At 40.0% G+C, this 20712-nt stretch overlaps 1 protein-coding gene across 8 annotated transcripts in view; it reads left to right on the top strand.

Moving 5' to 3' along the window:
- Positions 1-20712, top strand: part of PTPDC1 (protein tyrosine phosphatase domain containing 1) — a 74728-nt gene that overhangs the window by 15502 nt on the left and 38514 nt on the right. For all 8 annotated transcript variants that reach the window (XM_069575615.1, XM_069575617.1, XM_069575614.1 and 5 more), the window contains one exon: positions 11382-11469. In XM_069575615.1, coding sequence (XP_069431716.1) covers positions 11388-11469 — 82 coding nt within the window. In that variant the 5' untranslated portion in view covers positions 11382-11387. The remainder of the gene's footprint in view (positions 1-11381; positions 11470-20712) is intronic.

The raw sequence follows: 20712 nt of genomic DNA, 5'->3' as shown, positions 1-20712 counted from the left end.
CTCTTAGCAACAATCTTGAGATAAGTAAAGCATGATTACTCTTCCTCCTTTACAGATAAAAAAGCTGAGGTACAGAGAGATTAAATGATGGTGGTGTGGTATATGTTGGGTTGACCATAAAGTTCATTTGGGCTTTTCTATAAGATATTGTGAACAATATAGTTTGATATATAGAGAACAATATAGAAAGTCCATATAATCAAAGCTATGGTTTTTCTAGTAGTCATGTACAGATGTGAGAGTTGGACCATAAAAAAGACTGAGTGTCGAAGAATTTATGTTTTTGAACTGTGGTGTTGGAGAAGACTCTTGAGAGTCCGTTGGACTGCAAGGAGATCAAACCAGTCAATCCTAAAGGAAATCAGTCCTGAATGTTCATTGGAAGGATTGATGTTGAAGCTCCAATACTTTGACCACCTGCTGTAAAGAGCCGACTCACTGGAAAAGACCCTGATGGAAAGATTGAAGGCAAGAGGATAGGGCAGCGGCAGAGGACAAGATGGTTAGATAGTATCACCAACTCAGTGAATATGAATTTGAGCAAGCTGTGGGAGATAGTGAAGGACGGGGTGCTACATTCCATGGGGTCTCAAAAAGTCAGACATGACTTAGCAACTGAATAGCAAACAACACTGCAAATGATTGAACTCTTTGGCCAACCCAATATTTATTAAACAAATTTTTGAGCATCTACTGCATAACAGGCCCTTTTCTGGGCTTTTAAGACACACTTCTGTTGACAAAGCAGACAAAAATCTATGACTTCATTGGGTAGAGAAAGGCAGATGGTAAATAGGATAAATAAGTAAATTATGTAATGTGCTTAGATATATTTTCTTTACAAGCCCTAAGGAGAAAAATGAAACAGGGAAAGAGAGCTGGTTTAAAATATGAATAGGGTGACTAGAAGGATTTTGAAGAGGATGGTGACATGATCCATCTGAAGTTAACAAGACCATTCTGGCTTCTGTGTTGAAAACAGACTGTATTATCAATCAGGTATGGAATTAGATCTGTGTACTGGCTCTCAGGTAATCTTTACAACTTCTAGAGAGCAGATAGTGAGTCTCAGAGCTGTTAGTAAGTGTGCTTAAGATCACAAAGCCAGTAAGTGCCAACAACTCTATTGAAAATATGTTTAGATTTTGTAACATTATGTTTAGACTAGCTGCATTTCTGTTTCTGTTGGGAGGGGGGGAACTAAAATATGTAAAAGGGCTGTGTTGTTGATACTTGTCTTTGGTATAGCAATGAATGAAGATTTGGAAGGAAGAATTGACAGATTGTCTGCACAGAGCAAGACAAATTTGAAAATACTACTGTGGAAAGGAGCTCTGAAGAGTTTCTTGAAAGGGAAGCAATTATAAATGGTGCAGAATCCAGTGTAGCTAAGTTCCAATGCATAGTGTAGCAGACTAAGGTCTGTCTGTATTGTTGAAAAGCTGTATGTATAGTGGTTAAGAGCACAAACTTTGGAGCTGAACTGTGTAAATTGAAATCCCAGTTCAAATCCCAGTTCAGATAATAGCTATGCCTTTAGACAAATTGTTTGACTTGATTTTGCCTTGGTTTCCTAATCTGTAAAATAGAGATAATGTACAGACTAAACATGTTCTTGCCGTAGAATCCAGCAATCATGCTCCTTGATGTTTACCCAAAGGAGCTGAAAAACCTTTGTCCACACAAAAACCTGTACCCAGATGTTTATAGCCACTATATTCATAAGTACCAAAACTCGGTATGGTACATTTAGAGAATGGAATATTATTCAGCACTAAAAAGGAATCCACTTTCAAGCCATGAAGACATGGAAGATGTTAGTTGTATATTAGTAAGTGAAAGCTAATCTGAAAAGGCTACATAATGTATGATTTCAACTATATTGCATTCTGGAAAAGCCAAAGTATGGAGACAGTGAACAGATTAATTATTACTGGGATGGGGTATAGAGCATAACTAAATGGAGCATAGAGGATTTTTAGGGCAGACACAGTACTGTGTATGATACTATAATGGTGGATACATATCATGATTCTTTGCGACCCCATAGACTGTAGCCCACAGGCTCCTCTGTCCATCTAATTCTCCAGGCAAGAATACTGGAATGGGTTGCCATTTCCTACTCCAGGGGCTCTTCCCAACCTAGGGATCGAACCCAGGTTCCTGGTGTCTCTTGCATTGGCAGGTAGGTTCTTTACCACTAGCACCACCTGGGAAACCTATGCATGTCATACATTTGTCCAGTTCCATAGAGTGTCCAACGCCAAGAGTGAATCCTAAGGCAAACTATTGACTCTGGGTGATTATGACGTATCAGTGTAGGTTCTTCTATTATAACACATGTACCACTTTGGTGGGAGGGTGTTGATAATGAGAGGCTGGGCATGTGGGAAATAGGGCGGGGATTTAGAGGAAAATCTCTGTACCTTCTACTCAGTTTTGCTGTGTATCTAAAATTGCTCTAAATATAAAATAATTTTTTTAAATGGAAATAATGGTGATACTCATCTAATAATGTTGTCATGGATATTATGAGTTGAGACATATAAAGCATTTGGAACAGGGCTTGGCATTAAGTAAGTGTATGTGTTATTATATTATTCATGAACATAAAAATATATAGATTGCATAGGTTCACTCATAGACTTAGGCTTATATCCGTTTTTCCCCATACAAACTTAAATTTTTTAGCCACAGAAGCTTTTATCATGATTGCTGTGTAGAATCTAATCATTTTCATTGTATTTCTTTAAGTGTGGCAGAAAGCCTCTTACCAGAATGAGCTGGAGTGTAAGTTGATGGTAGAAATTGTTAGACCAAATTTAATAAATCATTTTGAGTATAGGCCAAAGAATCTGCATTTTCCACAAGCATTCAAGGTGATTTTGATGCATGTTGGAGTGCTAATGCTTTGAGAGTCTAGGAAGAATATACCATACTTCTAATATCTTAGGCAGTTATTAATACAATCCCCATAAATTCTCTCCCAAAAATACATGTATAAATTTTGCAGCACTGTTTATAATAGCCAGGACATGGAAACAACCTAGATGTCCATCAGCAGATGAATGGATAAGAAAGCTGTGGTACGTATACACAATGGAGTATTACTCAGCCGTTAAAAAGAATTCATTTGAATCAGTTCTGATGAGATGGATGAAACTGGAGCCGATTATACAGAGTGAAGTAAGCCAGAAAGAAAAACACCAATACAGTATACTAACACATATATATGGAATTTAGGAAGATGGCAATGACGACCCTGTATGCAAGACAGGGAAAGAGACACAGATGTGTATAACGGACTTTTGGACTCAGAGGGAGAGGGAGAGGGTGGGATGATTTGGGAGAATGACAGCCTAACATGTATACTATCATGTAAGAATTGAATTGCCAGTCTGTGTCTGACGCAGGATGCAGCATGCTTGGGGCTGGTGCATGGGGATGACCCAGAGAGATGTTATGGGGAGGGAGGTGGGAGGGGGGTTCATGTTTGGGAACGCATGTAAGAATTAAAGATTTTAAAATTAAAAACATAAAAAACTAAAACAAACAAACAAAAAAAAAATTTTGGCAGATCACTATGTATCTGGAAGATGGAAGAGAAAGTAGTGATGGGCATACCAGACCACCTAACCTGCCTCTTGAGCAACCTATATGCAGGTCAGGAAGCAACAGTTAGAACTGGACATGGAACAACAGACTGGTTCCAAATGGGAAAAGGAGTATGTCAAGGCTGTATATTGTCACCCTGCTTATTTAACTTCTATGCAGAGTACACCATGAGAAATGCTGGGCTGGAAGAAGCACAAGCTGGAATCAGGATGGCCAGGAGAAATATCAGTAACCTCATATATGCAGATAACACCACCCTTATGGCAGAAAGTGAAGAGGAGCTAAAAAGCCTCTTGATGAAAGTGAAAGAGGAGAGTGAAAAAGTTGGCTTAAAGCTCAACATTCAGAAAACGAAGATCATGGCATCTGGTCCCATCACTTCATGGCAAATAGATGGGGAAACAGTGTCAGACTTTATATTTTTGGGCTCCAAAATCACTGCAGATGGTGATTGCACCCATGAAATTAAAAGATGCTTACTCCTTGGAAGGAAAGTTATGACCAACCTAGATAGCATATTCAAAAGCAGAGACATTACTTTGCCAACAAACGTCCATCTAGTCAAGGCTGTGGTTTTTCTAGTGGTCATGTATGGATGTGAGAGTTGGACTGTGAAGAAAGCTGAGCGCCAAAGAATTGATGCTTTTGAACTGTGGTGTTGGAGAAAACTCTTGAGAGTCCCTTGGACTGCAAAGAGATCTAACCAGTCCATCCTAAAGGAGACCAGTCCTGGATATTCATTGGAAGGACTGATGCTGAGGCTGAAACTGCAGTACTTTGGCCACCTCATGCGAAGAGTTGACTCATCGGAAAAGACCCTGATGCTGGGAGGGATTGGGGGCAAGAGAAGAAGGGGACAACAGAGGATGAGATGGCTGGATGGCATCACGGACTCAATGGACGTGAGTCTGAGTGAACTCCAGGAGATGGTGATGGACAGGGAGGCCTGGTATGCTGCGATTCATGGGGTTGCAAAGAGTTGGACGTGACTGAGCGACTGAACTGAACTGAGCTGAACTGATGGAGAGTCAGTGCACAAATGAGCACTTTTGCAGAGTTCTCCTGGATTTGAGTTATTTGAAGAGAGCCAAGGGGGATTTCTGCTTCCAACCAAGATGAAATAACAGAGACCAGAATCACCATCCTACTTGAAATAAAACTAGACAAAATATGTAAAAATGGTTTTGGACATTTGCCGGGGTCCAGCCCCGGTGGATCCAGGGTGATTTGAAGGGGAGACGGAGTAGGCAAGGAAAAAACTTATTTATTTATTAATTAATATAAGATTAGATTAGGAAGAAATAGTGTAGTAGGAAAATTAAGTGGAGAAAAGAGGCTAAATAACTTGATTTACATGGAAAGCCAATAAAGTTCCAGGCAAGGAGCTTGCACCATCTACGTTAGGCTACCGGTGTCCATTTGAATATCGGAGAGTGCCCCGCCTTGGGCTCTCTCTCTTATGGATCTTAGAAGTGGGGACAAGTAAGTAGTCATGGTGAGCCTCCACGCCTCAGATGGGAATTCAGCCTGAAATTAGAGTAAAGAGGAGACACGGGGGAAACCAGTCCTTCCAATGACTGGCCTCCCCTCTATTGTCCCTCAAGGCCTTTTATACCTTTGATTATACATAGAGATCAATGGGTAATACAAAGTTATGCAGCGTTAGCAGCCCAGACTCTTATCAAAAACAGGCTTTTCTCTCTGCATACAAGTCTTAGGTGATTTACATCATCTTCCGGCCAAAGGGCCAATTAACATTTTACAACCTTTCTTCTGATAAGGGTTTGTCAACCAGAAAACTTATTTGTGTTGTTCTTCCCAAAGTCTGGTGCCACTCTCAGAAAGCACTAAATAAAGTTACACTCTTACATAGCAAAGATACAGCAATTTATAGCAAGTAAAAGGAGTACAGTGATTTATAACAAAAGAAATTAACTCAAAAGTCTAGTGTTGCTAACATCAAAACTACTATATATCTTTTTCCATATCCCGTCTACATTGATTAACATCCTCCCAGGTGCCTAAAAGATAAAGAATATGGAGGCCTGGCAGCAATCATTGAGTCAACAGTGAAATCCTGTCACCAATATGATTTTTGGCTCTTTAGAAAAGGCTCTGTATCTTTAAGATGTTTTTAATCTTTGTGCCTCTCGTGGTTGGGGGACTGCAAGCAATTCACAAGCTGTAAGAGGTCCGGGGGAACCTGTTAGGCAAGCTAGAGAGTTATCAGAGGGGTTTAACTGAAACATCCCTTTCAAATGCAGAAGACTAAAGCCCTGATTTGACTTTTTCCAGAGAATATCAGAAGAGTGGGAAAGCAGGCAGATTCTTATTTGGGGGGGTACATGCTCAGGAAATACCAGGGGGAAAACCTGAGGTCTGATTAGCCTCGCCATCAGAGCTCTGCCACATGACCTTGTCACGGGTGGGATTCCTCACACTGGCTCCCGGCAGACATTGAAAAGCAGGCAGCTTGGAATCATGATCTTTGAGAGAGGACCAGGAAACATGGTGAGATTCAGGTTGCACCAGCTGCCTCTCTGGAAGCAGTTTGCATGCTGCAGTATGAGGAGTACCTAAACAGAGCCTTCTTGGAGATGTGTAGAGAGCCAGGATGGCTAGAATTTGCAGTGTAATATGTTGGAGAGAAGGGAGTAGCATGAAGAGAGGCTATAGAAACATGTGGAGGACCCTCAAGTTTTTGCTGGCCTAGAGTATTTGGCTGAGTACTGATCTGCACAGACTACCCAAGACTAGGGAAAGATACAGGAAGAAGTAGACAGAGCAGTTCCAGGACATTCACGGGGCTGGAAATAGTTCATACCCCCACCAGTCAGAGAAGAAAAGCCTCATGATACCCAGAGCAGCAGGTGGAAGCCTTACAGAGTTGTGGCCTTAAGCAATGGGCTCAGTTCAGTTCAGTCGCTCAGTCGTGTCCGACTAAATTAGCCTAAAATGAAGGCAGCTGTGGAGCTGCCATACTAATGTCAGATAACTAGTCTAATGAGGTAGGAAAAAAGTGAGTAATTGAGACCTATTGAATAAGTAATGAGGATTTCCTTGTGGAGAAAGAAGGATTAAGTAAAACAGGATAAAAGTATGACTGGTTGTTCAGGCAAACAGGAAAGCTGTTTAATTTGTAAACCAGTGGAACCGAGTTTAAACAGTACTAGAGCTACTAGTACTTGAGCTACTAGAGTTTAGATGAAGGCACGTGATCAACAACTGCAAGAAGAATGAAAGGGAATCTGCACTGAATACTTTTGATAGCCCTACAGATACAAATGGGCTTCCTAGGTGGCGCTGGTGGTAAAGAACCCGCCTGCCCATACAGGAGACATGAGAGATGCAGGTTCAATCCCTGCGTGGGATCAAGCCTCTGGAGAATGAAATGGCAAGCCACTCCAGTGTTCTTACCTGGAGAATAGGGTTGCAAAGACTTGCAACTAAAGTGACTTACCATGCATGCCTGCATACATAATACATGTATATAATATCTAACACACACAATAATTATTTTGTATTTTGTCTTGCATATTAGAATAAGCCTATAGGCATGGAAAACTTGATTACAGGTTTTTTTTGTTGTTGTTTAGTTGCTAAATCATGTCTGACTCCTTTGCAATCCCATGGACTGTAGCCCGCTAGTCTCCTCCAACCATGGAATTTTCCATGCGAGAATACTGGAATGAGTTGCCATTTCCTTCTCCAGGGGTTCTTCCTGACTCAGGAATCAAAGCTGCATCTCCTGGATTGGCAGGTGAATTCTTTACTGCTGAGGCCCCAGAAATGCCCAAATGCAGATATAGCTAAAGGGTAAAAATTAAAAAATATTTAAAAAATGATATAGGTCCCCTCCACTTCCAAGTTCTTCTACCTATATCATTTTTTCAATTACTTTTAATTTTTAAGCTTTAGCTAGATCTTAATTAGCTAAAGCTTAAAATTAAAAATTGTTTTTTAAAAAAGGAAATAAAACAGGTAGCAGAACTTGGAAGTGAAGGGGAAAGGTGAAATGTAATAGTACAGATAAAACTACTTTTCTTATTTTACAAGGTAAGGAGTTAAGATACTGTTTAAAGTTGATAGAATAAAATATGGTTAAAGGATGTTACTTAAAATTACAAAGATAATGAGAAGAATTAAAAATGTTTTGATGTGTTTAGTGGAGAAAGATTTGGCATGGTGGTGGGAGGTAGGTAGAGTAAATGAGCCAGTTTTCTCATTTTGGTGAATTATTTTAAAGATGATAAAATAGTAACCAGAAGTATACATGTAGTCATTTCCCCTGGAAGAACTAAACCTAGTGTTTACATTTTTTAACCTCTGGGGACTAAAAGTTGGGCTGGGAGATAGGAATGGAGACTTTTCATTCTGTACCATTTATTTCATTGTAAACTTTTATATATGCTTCATTATCTGTGTTTGAATGTCCATTTTTTTAACCTCAAAATGTATTGCAAATCAGTTTTAGCCTTTTTTAAAAAAACTATTGTGTCTTGATGTATCTTGGGACTTCTGAAAACACTAATGTGATGGTAAACCACATACACTGTGCAGACAGGGGAACAGATTGTGTTTGGTTTAATTTTTGATGATTACAGCCTATATCTGAAGGTTAGATCTCAGCTCTGAGTACTAGGATATGAATAACTATAGAATTTAAGTAGAAAGGGCATCCATGTCTATGAGGTCTAGAACCATTACATATGAAAAATGTGGAAGAGAAGATCTGCTGGTGGATAGTCTGGGAAGATGTAATGCGAGAGTACATGATCGCTAGCCAGCTTTAGATATATGGAACAAAGGGTTTATTATTCTGTGTGGTCTCAGAGCAGATATTTACAGAGTAGCCACATAAAAAGAGTTTTTTACTAGAATTATGTGATGATGTCACTGTTACTTTTCAAAGATATTGTGGAGAGAATGCTCATACGGGTTAGGATTCTAACAGAGGACTTCTGAGGTTCCTCACAAATTTGAGTTTCTGAGGGCTGAGTTGAGAAGAAAGTTTTAATACAGTCTACAATCTTATTTGTACTTTACCCAAAGGGATAAGATTAATTCAACACTATTTAAAGCCATTTTGGGGGTGGTTTCTTTGGCCAGTCTGTGCAGCATGCTGCTGCTAAGTCAGTTCAGTCGTGTCCAACTCTGTGACCCCATAGATGACAGCCCACCAGGCTCCCCCGTCCCTGGGATTCTCCAGGCAAGAACACTGGAGTGGGTTGCCATTTCCTTCTCCAGAGCATGACAGTGAAAAGTGAAAGTGAAGTCGTTCAGTCGTGTGCGACATGGGATCTTAATTCCCAGACCAGGGATCAAACCCCTTCCCTACATTGAAAGTGTGGAGTCTTAACCACTGGACCACCAGGGAAGTTCCTAAAGCGATGTTTTCAATGAGTTTTAGGTGTTAGATCCATGAAACTCAGTCTAATATGCATTTCATCTCAGGATATGTATGCAGTGAATGTGTCCCTTACATCAGACTCTCCCCTTTTCAAGAGACAGAGAAGAGCAAGTCATGGCTTCTCTTGAGACCCCATGGTGTGCAGGGGAGCCAGTCCAGTAGTTGCATTTTATTACATCACAGCTGAAGAGCTTAGGGTGGCTTCAGGAAAGACTTAACAGAAAAAGTGACAGCTAGGTCTGTCTTGTCACCACATGCTGAATCACCTGGGACATGCTTCATAACTCCTCATCTACGGAACAACAATTCTGACTGCTCTAAAAATCCCATGGTTCTAAAATGGTGATAAATTGTATAACGGACTTTTGGACTCAGAGGGAGAGGGAGAGGGTGGGATGATTTGGGAGAATGACATTCTAACATGTATACTATCATGTGAATTGAATCGCCAGTCTATGTCTGATGCAGGATGCAGCATGCTTGGGGCTGGTGCATGGGGATGACCCAGAAAGATGTTCTGGGGAGGGAGGTGGGAGGGGGGTTCATGTTTGGGAATGCATGTAAGAATTAAAGATTTTAAAATTTAAAAAATAAAAAACTAAAAATTAAAAAAATAAAAATAAAAAAAAAGAGAAGCTAAAATGGTGATAATTGTTTTTTGGGAGTCAAAATATGTTTTAAAGGTCCAGAATTTTGAAAAGTAATATGGTAAGAATACTAAGTGTAAATCTGATCTTCATGGGTATTCTTTTAAATTAAATTTTGACTAATGAGTTTCCTGGAACAACTTGTTCCATTAGTCCATTGACTTCTTGTCTTTGTGTAATATTTGTTTGAAATATTATGTACATTATAAACTTCATATTAATTAGTATGATACCAGATTTGTGATATGAATATTGCAGGAATTTCTTTTATCTTTATGGTAGAATATATCTGTGATTTTAATTTCTGTATTTCTTTTGAAGGGAGACCGTTTTATCAAGTAGGACTTGAAAATTTTATATCTATTGAACATATAAAACTTGATTTTAGTAATAAAATTTTAGTGAATTTGAAATTGTCAGAGGGTCACTGAAATTTGTGATTCTTTTCCCACAAAAATAAATGCTCCAAGGAAAATATTAATTAAGACTGTATTTAATTACCACTTAGTTTATTGGTGCCAAAATTTTCAACAGATTTTTAAAGCATTTTTAAAAAATTAACAGTCACATAAAAATTAGTCTTTGACCCCCTAGTCATTGATGCTCAAACAATAAACATGGCTTTTCAAAGAAAAAGATCATTATTTAGGAAAAAATTTTAATACTGTGTGTGACTTTCTGTTGTATCACAGTTAACTCTCCCCTTCTAGAAAATTCCAAGCTTCTAATCATGGCTTTCTGGTGACCAGCCCCCATCCAGGAGCCATCCAGTAGCCCTCCTAGAGTTAAGAGTTACCCCATTAGAACTGGAACAAAGGGTCTCCAAGGGTCCTTATCACTTAGGAATTTACAGGTGTCTAGTTGCTCTGTGTCAGGAACCAAGGAGAAGAAATCAATATGTGTTTTGTTTATTTCACAATCTGACACATAATAGGGGCTTCAGAAAAATGACGATTTTTGCTTTTTGACACATTAAAAGATTTACTTAACTTTCCTCAGTGGAAACCATAGCAACACAATGGTTACTTAGCCATATAATTTACCATGAGATAGATGAAGACTGTTAACTGTAAAGTAGTAACCCTCACTGAACTGAATTAGTAAAGAAGGAGGGATTCTGTTTAATTGCCTAGTGTACCATCGTGTCCACAATAAATGTTACCCCTTGAGCCTAGTTCAAGTACAAATTCCTTTTTTAAGCATTTCACCTCCCCTCTTGTTTGTCCCAGACTGCCTTGTGACACTTAGCACATGTTAGCATTATTTGTGTCTACATCTTATCTTCCCAACAGTCTATAAATGTACAGGAAGAATAGGTCTTACTTTTTTCCACCATTTCCTTACAGTCTAGCGCAGCACTGTCCAATAGAATATTATGTGAGCCACATATTCAAATTTGGATTCTCCAGTAACAACAAAAAGAATCAGAAAAATAATTTTAATAATGTATTTAACCTAATATATTTTAAAATATTTAAATATAAAATCAGTGTAAAAAATTAAATATTTTATATTTTTTGTGCCATTCTCCAAAATCTTGTAGTTTATATCTATAGCATATCTCAGATCTATACTAGCCACATTTTAAATGCTCAGTAACCACTTAGCTAATGACTGCTGTATTAGTAGAAGACTAGCACATTTTAGGTGATTAGCAAATAAATATTCCATAGGCAAAACTTCAAAAAATAATCTTTTCCCCCCAACAGACTACCATGGCTGCAGGAGCCTTGCCTCAAAATGAACAACCATATTCTACATTGGTGAATAACAGTGGATATGCTGCAAACATGAAAGGTAATAGTTCTTTTGTTTTCTTATTAATTTATATTTTATTTTATTTTATTTTACTTTATTTTTTCTTAAATTTATTTTTTAATTGGAGGAAAATTACTTTATAATTTTGTGTTGGTTTCTGCCATACAACAACTTGAATAAGCCAAAATTATACATATATCACCTCCCTCTTGAGCCTCCCTCCCCTCGCCCATCCCACCCTACCAGGTCATCACAGAGCACAGGGCTGGACTCTCTGTGTTCTGTAGCAACTTTCACCAGCTATCTGTTTTACCCACTATAGTGTATATATGTCAGTGCTACTGTCTCCATTCGTCCCACCCTCTTCTTCCCTGCTATCTCCACAAGTCCATTCTCTACATCTGTGTCTCCATTACTCCCATGCAGATAGGTTCATCAGTATCATTTTTCTAAATTCTGTATATATACATTTAATATATGATATGTATTGATTTACTTCACTCTGTATAACAAGCTCTAAGTTCATCCCCCTGACTACCACTAACTCAGATTCATGACCCTATGGACTATATAGTCCATGGAATTCTCCAGGCCAGAAAACAAGAGTGGGTAGCCGTTCACATCTCCAGGGGATCTTCCCAACCCAGGGATTGAACCCAGGTCTCACGCATTGCAGGCGGATTCTTTACCAGCTGAGCCACCAGGGAAGCCCTTTTATTTTTATGGCTTACTAATCCATTGTATATATGTACATCTTCTTTATCCATTCATCTGTTGATGGACATCTAGGTTCCTTCTGTGTCCTGGCTATTGTAAGTAGTGTTGCAATGAAAACTGGGTTATGTGTGTCTTTTTGAATTGTGGTTTTATCAGGGTTTATCCCCAGTAGTGGGAGTGCTGGGTTATATGGTAGATTTATTCCTAGCTTCTTAAGAAATCTCAATAATGGCTGTATCAGTTTACTTTTCCACCAGCTTTGGAGGAGGGTTCCCTTTTCTGCATATCCTCTCTAACATTTAAGGTTGTAGACTTTTTGATAATGACCATTCTGATTGGTTTTTGCCAAGAGAATGCACTGGTCATAGCAAACACCCTCTTCCAACAACACAAGAGAAGACTACACATGGACATCACCAGATGGACAATACTGAAAACAGATTGATTATATTATTTGCAGCCAAAGCTGCAGAAGCTCTATACAGTCAGCAAAAACAAGACCTGGAGCTGAGTGTGGCTCAGATCATGAACTCCTTATTGCCAGATTCAGACCTAAACTGAAGAAAGTAAGGAAAACCACTATACCATTCACATATGACCTAAATCAAATTCCTTATGATTATACAGTAGAAGTGACAAATAGATTCAAGGGATTAGATCTGTTAGAGTGCCTGAAGAACTATGGACGGAGGATCGTGACATTGTACAGGAGGCAGTGATCAAGACCATCCCTAAGAAAAAGAAATGGACAATGGTTGTCTGAGGAGGCATCATAAATAGCTGAGAAAAGAAGAGAAGCAAAAGGCAAAGGAGAAAAGGAAAGATATACCCATTTGCATTACTTTGTCAACAAAGGTCTGTCTAGTCAAGGCTATGTTTTTTCCAGTGGTCATGTAATGATGTGACAGTTGGACTATAAAGAAAGCTGCGTGCCAAAGAATTGATGCTTTGAACTGTGGTGTTGGAGAAGACTCTTGAGAGTCCCTTGGACTGCAAGGAGATCCAGCCAGTCCATCCTAGAGGAGATCAGTCCTGAATATTCATTGGAAGGACTGATGTTGAAGCTGAAACTCCAATACTTTGGCCACCTGCTGTGATGAGCTGACTCATTTGAAAAGATCCTGATGCTGTGGAAGATTGAGGGCAGGAGTAGAAGGGGACGACAGAGGATGAGATGGTTGGATGGCATCACCAACTCAATGGACATGGGTTTGGGTGGCCTCTGGGAGTTGGTGATGGACAGGGAGGCCTGGCGTGCTGCAGTTCATGGAGTTGCAAAGAGTCGGACTTGACTGAGCAACTGAACTGAACTGAACTGAATGCAGAGTTCCAAAGAATAATGAGGAGAAATAAGAAAAACTTCTTCAGTGATCAATGCAAAGAAATAGAGGAAAGCAATAGAATGGGAAAGACTAGAGATCTCTTAAAGAAATTAGAGATACCAAGGGAACATTTCTGGAGAAGGCAATGGCACCCCACTCCAGTAGTTTTGCCTGGAAAATCCCATGGATGGAGGAGCCTGGTAGTCTGCAGTCCGTGGGGTCGCTACTAGAGTCAGACACTACTGAGCGACTTCACTTTAACTTTTCACTTTCATGCATTGGAGAAGGAAATGGCAACCCACTCCAGTGTTCTTGCCTGGAGAATCCCAGGGATGGGGAAGCCTGTTGGGCTGCCGTCTGTGGGGTCGCACAGAGTCAGACACGACTGAAGCAACTTAGCAGTAGCAGCAAGGGAACATTTCATGCAAAGATGGGCTCTATAAAGGACAGAAATGGGACGGACCTAACAAAAGCAGAAGATACTAAGAAGAGGTGGCAGGAATACACAGAGGAACTATACAAAAAAGGTCTTCATGACCCAGATAATCACGATAGTGTGATCACTCACCTAGAGCCAGACATCCTGGAATGTGAAGTCAAGTGGGCCTTAGGAAGCATCACTATGAGCAAAGCTAGTGGAGGTGATGGAATTCCAGTTGAAGTATTTCAAATCCTAAAAGACGATTCTGTGAAAGTGCTTCATTCAGTATGCCAGCAAATTTGGAAAACTCAGCAGTGGCCACAGGACTGGAAAAGGTCAGTTTTCATTCCAATCCTTAAGAAAGGCAATGCCAAAGAATGCTCAAACTACCACACAATTGCACTCATCTCACACGCTAGCAAAGTAATGTTCAAAATTCTCCAAGCCAGGCTTCAACAATGTGTGAACTGCGAACTTCCAGATGTTCAAACTGGATTTAGAAAAGGCAGAGGAACCAGAGATCACACTGCCAACATCCGTTGGATCATCGAAAAAGCAAGAGAGTTCCAGAAAAACATCTACTTCTGCTTTATTGTCTGTGCCAAAGCCTTTGACTGTGTGGATCACAACAAACTCTGGAAAATCCTGAAAGAGATGGGAATACCAGACCACCTGACCCGCCTCTTGAGAAACCTATATGTAGGTCAGGAAGCAACAGTTAGGACTGGAGACGGAACAACAGCCCCGTTCCACATAGGGAAAGGAGTACGTCAAGGCTGTATATTGTCTCCCTGTTTATTTAACTTATATGCAGAGTACATCATGAGAAATGCTGGGCTGGAAGAAGCACAAGCTGGAATCAAGATTGCCAGGGGAAATATCAATAACCTCAGATATGCAGATAATACCACCCTTATGGCAGAAAGTGAAGAAGAACTAAAAAGCCTCTTGATGAAAGTGAAAGAGGAGAGTAAAAAAGTTGGCTTAAAACTCAACATTCAGAAAACTAAGATCATGGCATCCAGCCCCATCACATCATGGCAAATAAGTGGGGACACAGTGGAAGCAGTGAGAGACTTTATTTTGAGGGGCTCCAAAATCCCTGCAGATGGTGATTGCAGCCCTGAAATTAAAAGATGCTTGCTCCTTGGAAGAAAAGTAATGAGCAACCTAGACAACATATTAAAAAGCAGAGACATTACTTTGCTAACAAAAGTCCGTCTAGTCAAGGCTATGGTTTTTCTAGTAGCCATGTGTGGATGTGAGTTGGCCTTAAAGAAAGCTGAGTGACAAAGAATTGATGCTTTTGAGCTGTGGTGTTGGAAAAGACTTTTGAGAGTCCCTTGGACTGCAAGGAGAGCCAACCAGTCCATCCTAATGGACTGAATATTCATTGGAAGGACTGATGTTGAAGCTGAAACTCCAATACTTTGGCCACCTGATGTGAAGAACTGACTCATTTGAAAAGACCCTGATGCTGGGAAAGATTGAGGGCAGGACGAGAAGGGGAAGACAGAGAATGAGATGGTTGGATGGCATCACTGACTCATTGGACATGAGTTTGAGTAAGCTCTGAGAGTTGATGATGGACAGGGAGACCTGGTGTTCAGCAGTCCGTGGGGTCACAAAGAGTTGGACATGACTGAGTGACTGAACTGAACTGATTCTGATTGGTGTTAGATGATTCCTCATTGTAATTTTGCTTTACATTTCTCTAATAGCCATTTTGAGCATCTTTCATGTGTTTATTGGCCATCTGTATCTCTTCTTTGGAGAAATACCTGTTTAGGTCTTCTGCCCATTTTTTGTTTGGGTTGTTTATTTTTCTGATATTAAGCTGTCATGAGCTGCTTTTATGTTTTAGAAATTAATCCTTTATCAGTTGCTTCATTTGCAGTTATTTTCCCATTTTACATGTTGTCTTTTCATCATGTTTGTAGTTTCGCTTGCTGAGTGAGCGCTTGATTATTTAGAAGTGTTTTGTTTAGCCTCCATTTGTTTGTGTTTTTTACAGCTTTTCTTCTTGTAATTGATATCTAATCTTATAGACTTATGTAAGTGTTGTTACCATTGATGTGTGAAGTTAAAGTCCCCTAGTATTTCTGTGATACTGTAAATTTCTTCCTTTATGTATATTCATATTTGCTTTATGTATTTAGCTACTCCTATGTTGAGTACCTATATTTACAATTTGTAAATCTTTTTCCTGGTTTGTTCCCTGGATCATTGTGTTCTTTGTTGTAACAGTATAAGTATTGCTACTCCAACTTTCTTTTGATTTCCATTTTCCTGAAATAACTTTTCCTGTCCCATTTCAGTCTGTATCTGTCTCTGGATCTCAAGTGAGTCTCTTGTAGGCATCATGTTTATGGAACTTGTTTTTGTTTCCACTCAGGGACTCTGTGTCTTCTGCTTGGAGCATTCAGTCAGTTTACATTTAACTTTTAAATTAGAAGTTAGCTTTTAGCTTTTGCTTGTCTGTAAAGCTCTTGATTTCTCCATCAAATCTGAACAAGAACCTTGCTGAGCATTCTTGGTTGTAGGTTTTTCCCTTTCATCACATTAAGTATTTCCTGCCACTCCTTTTTTGGCCTGCAGAATTTCTGCTAAAAAATCAGCTGATAAACTTATGCGAGTACCTTTATATATAACTTGTTGCTTTTTCCTTGCTACTTTTAATATTCTGTCTTTAACTTTTGTCATTTTGATTGCAATATGTCTTGCTTGGTGTTTTCCTCTGGAATAATCCTGGTGAGACTCTGCACTTCCTAGACTTGAGTGAGTGTTTTCCTTTCCCAGGTTAGGAAAGTTTTCAGCGATTATATCTTCAAGTATTGTCTCAGGCCTTTTTTCTCTCTGTCTTCTTCTGGGACCTCTATAATGCAAATATCATTGCACTTGATGCTGTCCCAGAGATCTCTTTAACTGCCCTCTTTTCTTTTTATTCTTTTTTCTGTTCAGAGTCGGTGATTTCCACCATTTGTCTTCTCCCTTGCTGATCCATTCCTCTGTATCATTTAGTCTGCTATTAAGTTCTTTTAGTGTACATTTCAACTACTACATTCTTTAACTGTGTTTGGTCACTCTTTATATTTTTTAAGACTTTGTTTAAAAACTTCTGACTTCTCACTCAGTGCATACATTCTTCTCCCAAGTTCTTCCATCATCTTTAGGATTGTTCCTCTGAACTATTTCTTGAGTAGATTGACTCTCTCCACTTTACTTAGTTTTTCTTCTGGAGTTTTATCTTGTTCCTTCATCTGGAACATTTTCCTTTGCCATCTCACTTTGTGTAAGTTGTTATTTGTATTTTCATGTATGTGGTAAGTTAGTTATGTTTCTTGACCTGTGAGAAGTGGCCTGTGGGAGACATCCTATGTGTCTCAGCAGTGCATTTGTCTCTTGTCGTCTAAGCTAGATGCTCTAGGGTTTCTCCCTGAGATGGGTGTGTGGATTCTTCTGTTATGGGGGCTATATGTACAGTCTTGTAGGCTTGATTGGCCCCTAGCCCATTTGGCTTTCAGACCCTGCATTGTGCAAATGCTGCTGGTTGCTCTTTCGCAAGACAGCAAAAGGTCTGGTCACAAGGCAGCTGGCTACAGAACCCTAGGGAGCCTCAAGGCTAGTGCTGGCTCACTGGTGGCAGAAACCAGGTCCCGAAGACTCCAAGGCTGTTGCTTGGCCACTGGTTGTTAAAGCCAGAACCTGTGGTTAGTGCCGGTCTACTGATAGGCAGAGCCAGTTCCTGGAGTCCAATTATAGGACCAGGGATCCCAGAACTCGTTTCAGGTAGTTGGTGGTAGGGGCGGGCAGGCTGGTTCCTGGACTTGATTGTGGAGTCTGAGATGTCCTGAAGCTTCTGTTGGCCTGGTAGTGGACACAGCCAGAGCCCAGCTGCTCTCAAGGTATGGTCTGGCCTTCTGTGGGTGTCCTAGATCTGCAAGCTACAGGATTATTGTTTCCTTTGATCTGGTGTCTGCTCCTTGTTGATAAGTGAAGCTGTTCTAGAGGCTAGTTCAGACTTCCTGGGGGGAAGGCCTGGTGCCTGCCTACTGGTGGGTGAAGCTGGGTCCTGACCCTATGGTGCGTAGGGCCATGTCAGGGGCATATCTTAGAGGTGGCTGTGGGCTCAGGAAGTCTTTGGAAAGCCTGTCTGCTTATGAGTGTGCTGTGTCCCTCCACAGTTAGTTGTTTGGCCTGAGGTAGCCCAGCTGTAGTCCTTACAGGCTGTTGGATGAAGCCCGTCTTTCCACTAGTCAGCCAATATGGCAGCTACCAACAGTAGTATTCACCTGGAAGAATGTTGCCAAGTGTGACTGCCAAAGTGTTTATATCCCCAGGGTGAACTATAGCTGCCCTGACCTCTGCAGGAGATTCACCATGACCAGCAGGTGGATCTGGCTCAGGCTCTTGTCAAGTGACTAGTTTTGCCCTGGATCTTGATGTGTGTGCTTTTATGTGTTTTCTTTAAGAGTAAAGTCTCTTTTCCCACAGTTCTTTGGGGCTCCTGAAATGCCCCACTGGTGTTTGAAGCCAAATGCTCTGGAGGCTCATCCTACAGTGCTATGGAGCCCTATGTAGGATTTAGAACACTTACTCACTCTGCAGTATAGTTACTTTCCAGTTGGTGGGTCATCCACCTGTGCTCAGTTGGCTTCAGTCATATCCGACTCTTTGCAACCCCATGGACCATAGCCTTCCAGGCTCCTCTGTCCATGGGATTTCCCCTGCAAGAATGCTGGAGTGGGTTGACACGTCCTCCTCCAGGATCATCCACCTGTGGGTATGCAATTTGATTATATTTTGAGTCCACCCATCCTACCCATCTCTTGGTTCCATCTCTGTCTTTAGTTGTAGGAGATCATTTCTGGTAGGTTCCAGTCTTTTTCATCCATGCTTTTTCTGCATATAGTTAGGATTTTGGTGTGTTCATGAGAGGAGGTAGGCTCAGGGTCTTTCTACTCCGCCATCTTGGCCACTCTCTCCTTAGTCTTTTAAGAAGCAGTGTTGAAAACAATGTTTATCTCCTTCATTTTCCTCTTAAATTATCTGGCTGTTCCTCTCATCAAGCACCTGCTTGCAGTTTGATCTTTCATTTCATTCTTCTGTTACTCGCCAGTGTCACTTATAAAGACAGTTCAGAAGCATGCTAGCCCTTCTTCTCTGTCTTTGTCTCTCTGTCATGGCCTTACAGTTCTGATTCTTACAAAGCTTCCCAGGAAAGGAAGTGTGCTGTTACTCAGACTCTTACTGCTACACTCACCCTCTCTCTTTCCTACTGTTGAAAGCCCTGAGCTGGAAGTACAACCCGATTTCCTGCCACTTTGGCATCACTGGTCTTGCTGCTACCACTAGCAGTTAGCCAAGAAACATGTTGAATAATTTTTCTTGGCAGTACCCCTTGCATGATTTTCTTACTGCCTACTTTGGATTTTGCTCAAGTTCATTTTAGTGCTCCTCTGTAGGGATCTTGGAAGGGTTTTCCCCCTCTGAGTATGGATTTGATAATATAAGAAGTTAAGAAATAAAGGTCTAAAGGTATTGGAGTTAAATGCTTGCTGGGAATAATTGGTTCGTGTAGTTGGTTATGCTTCTTATTAGAATCTATCCACTCCACCAGAGAGAGCTCTTTCATCAAGAAAACCAAAGTTTTGCACTTCTGACCTTGTCTACCTGAAACTGTCAAAACATTGTTAATTGGCTATACTCCAATATAAAATAAAAAGCTTTAAAAGTAAATTCCAGGTCTTTATAGATCCTCCATCTCTCTGTGCTGTGTCTGACTCTAAAGGGACTAATACTTCTGATAACTACCATCTGTGGACAACTTCTATGTGCCAGACTTACGACATATTCATTTCCCTGATTTTAGAAAGAAGAGGTATCTAAAACAATTGCTTTCATAATGGTGTCAGTTTGTTGCTTCTCTGGTAGAGGGGTTTTCCCCTATGTACTTTCCAGTTAATGAATGTCAGAATTTAGTTAGCCTTTTTCCCCTTTCTTCAGTTGGAATGTTATGTCTTAGTTGGTGTTTCTTACCTAGGATTCTCTTGGCTTTTGAGGCAAAGCAACTCTTGATTGTACATGAGAGCCCTTAGCATTGAAAACATCTAGTATCTTTGCCCTCTTCATCTAGTAATGTCCCTAGGTCACAGTGACTATCAAAAAATCATATACATTTCCAGATGTCCCCAGGAAGGTTGTAACCCCTATTGTCATCCACTCACTAAGCTGATTTTTACCTTTCCAAAAGCATTTTTTAAATAAAATTTTCCTTATTGTGTAAGTGTAGCTAATTTTTAATTAGGAAAAATTAGAAAAAATTTTAAAAACTTTATATGTAACTTTCCTAAACTGCATCTCATTTATGAAGACAGTCAGTTATACATTATTAAGTTAACATTGGGATAAGGCTAGTATACTTTTAAAATGTTGACTAATAGGTGATGAGAAATTCTAACAGGGATATATAAATAAAATACTTAAATGATTTTTAAAGGAAAATTGGAAATTCAGTAAATATTGAATTAGCTTTGGAATTAAATAGACCTCAATTTAAATCTTGGTTCTACTACGTTTTGAAGGGAAAACTTATTTTGGGGAAATTTCAAATATTCCCAGAAGTATACAGAGTACAATAAAGATTTCCAGGTGGGACCCACCTGCCATGGACGTACCATCCCCTAAGTAGGTATCATCACCCAACTTTAACAATATCAGGTCACTGGCTTCCTCCACTCATTTCCCCTACCTCCATATTACTTCATTTGATTCATTAACTGTATATCATCGTTGCAATAACTAAAAAAGTTAACAATAGTT

The sequence above is a fragment of the Ovis canadensis genome, chromosome 2, assembly GCF_042477335.2.
Source record: "Ovis canadensis isolate MfBH-ARS-UI-01 breed Bighorn chromosome 2, ARS-UI_OviCan_v2, whole genome shotgun sequence".
In the NCBI taxonomy this organism is placed as follows: domain Eukaryota; kingdom Metazoa; phylum Chordata; class Mammalia; order Artiodactyla; family Bovidae; genus Ovis; species Ovis canadensis.
This window is presented reverse-complemented; position numbering and strand designations above follow the sequence as displayed.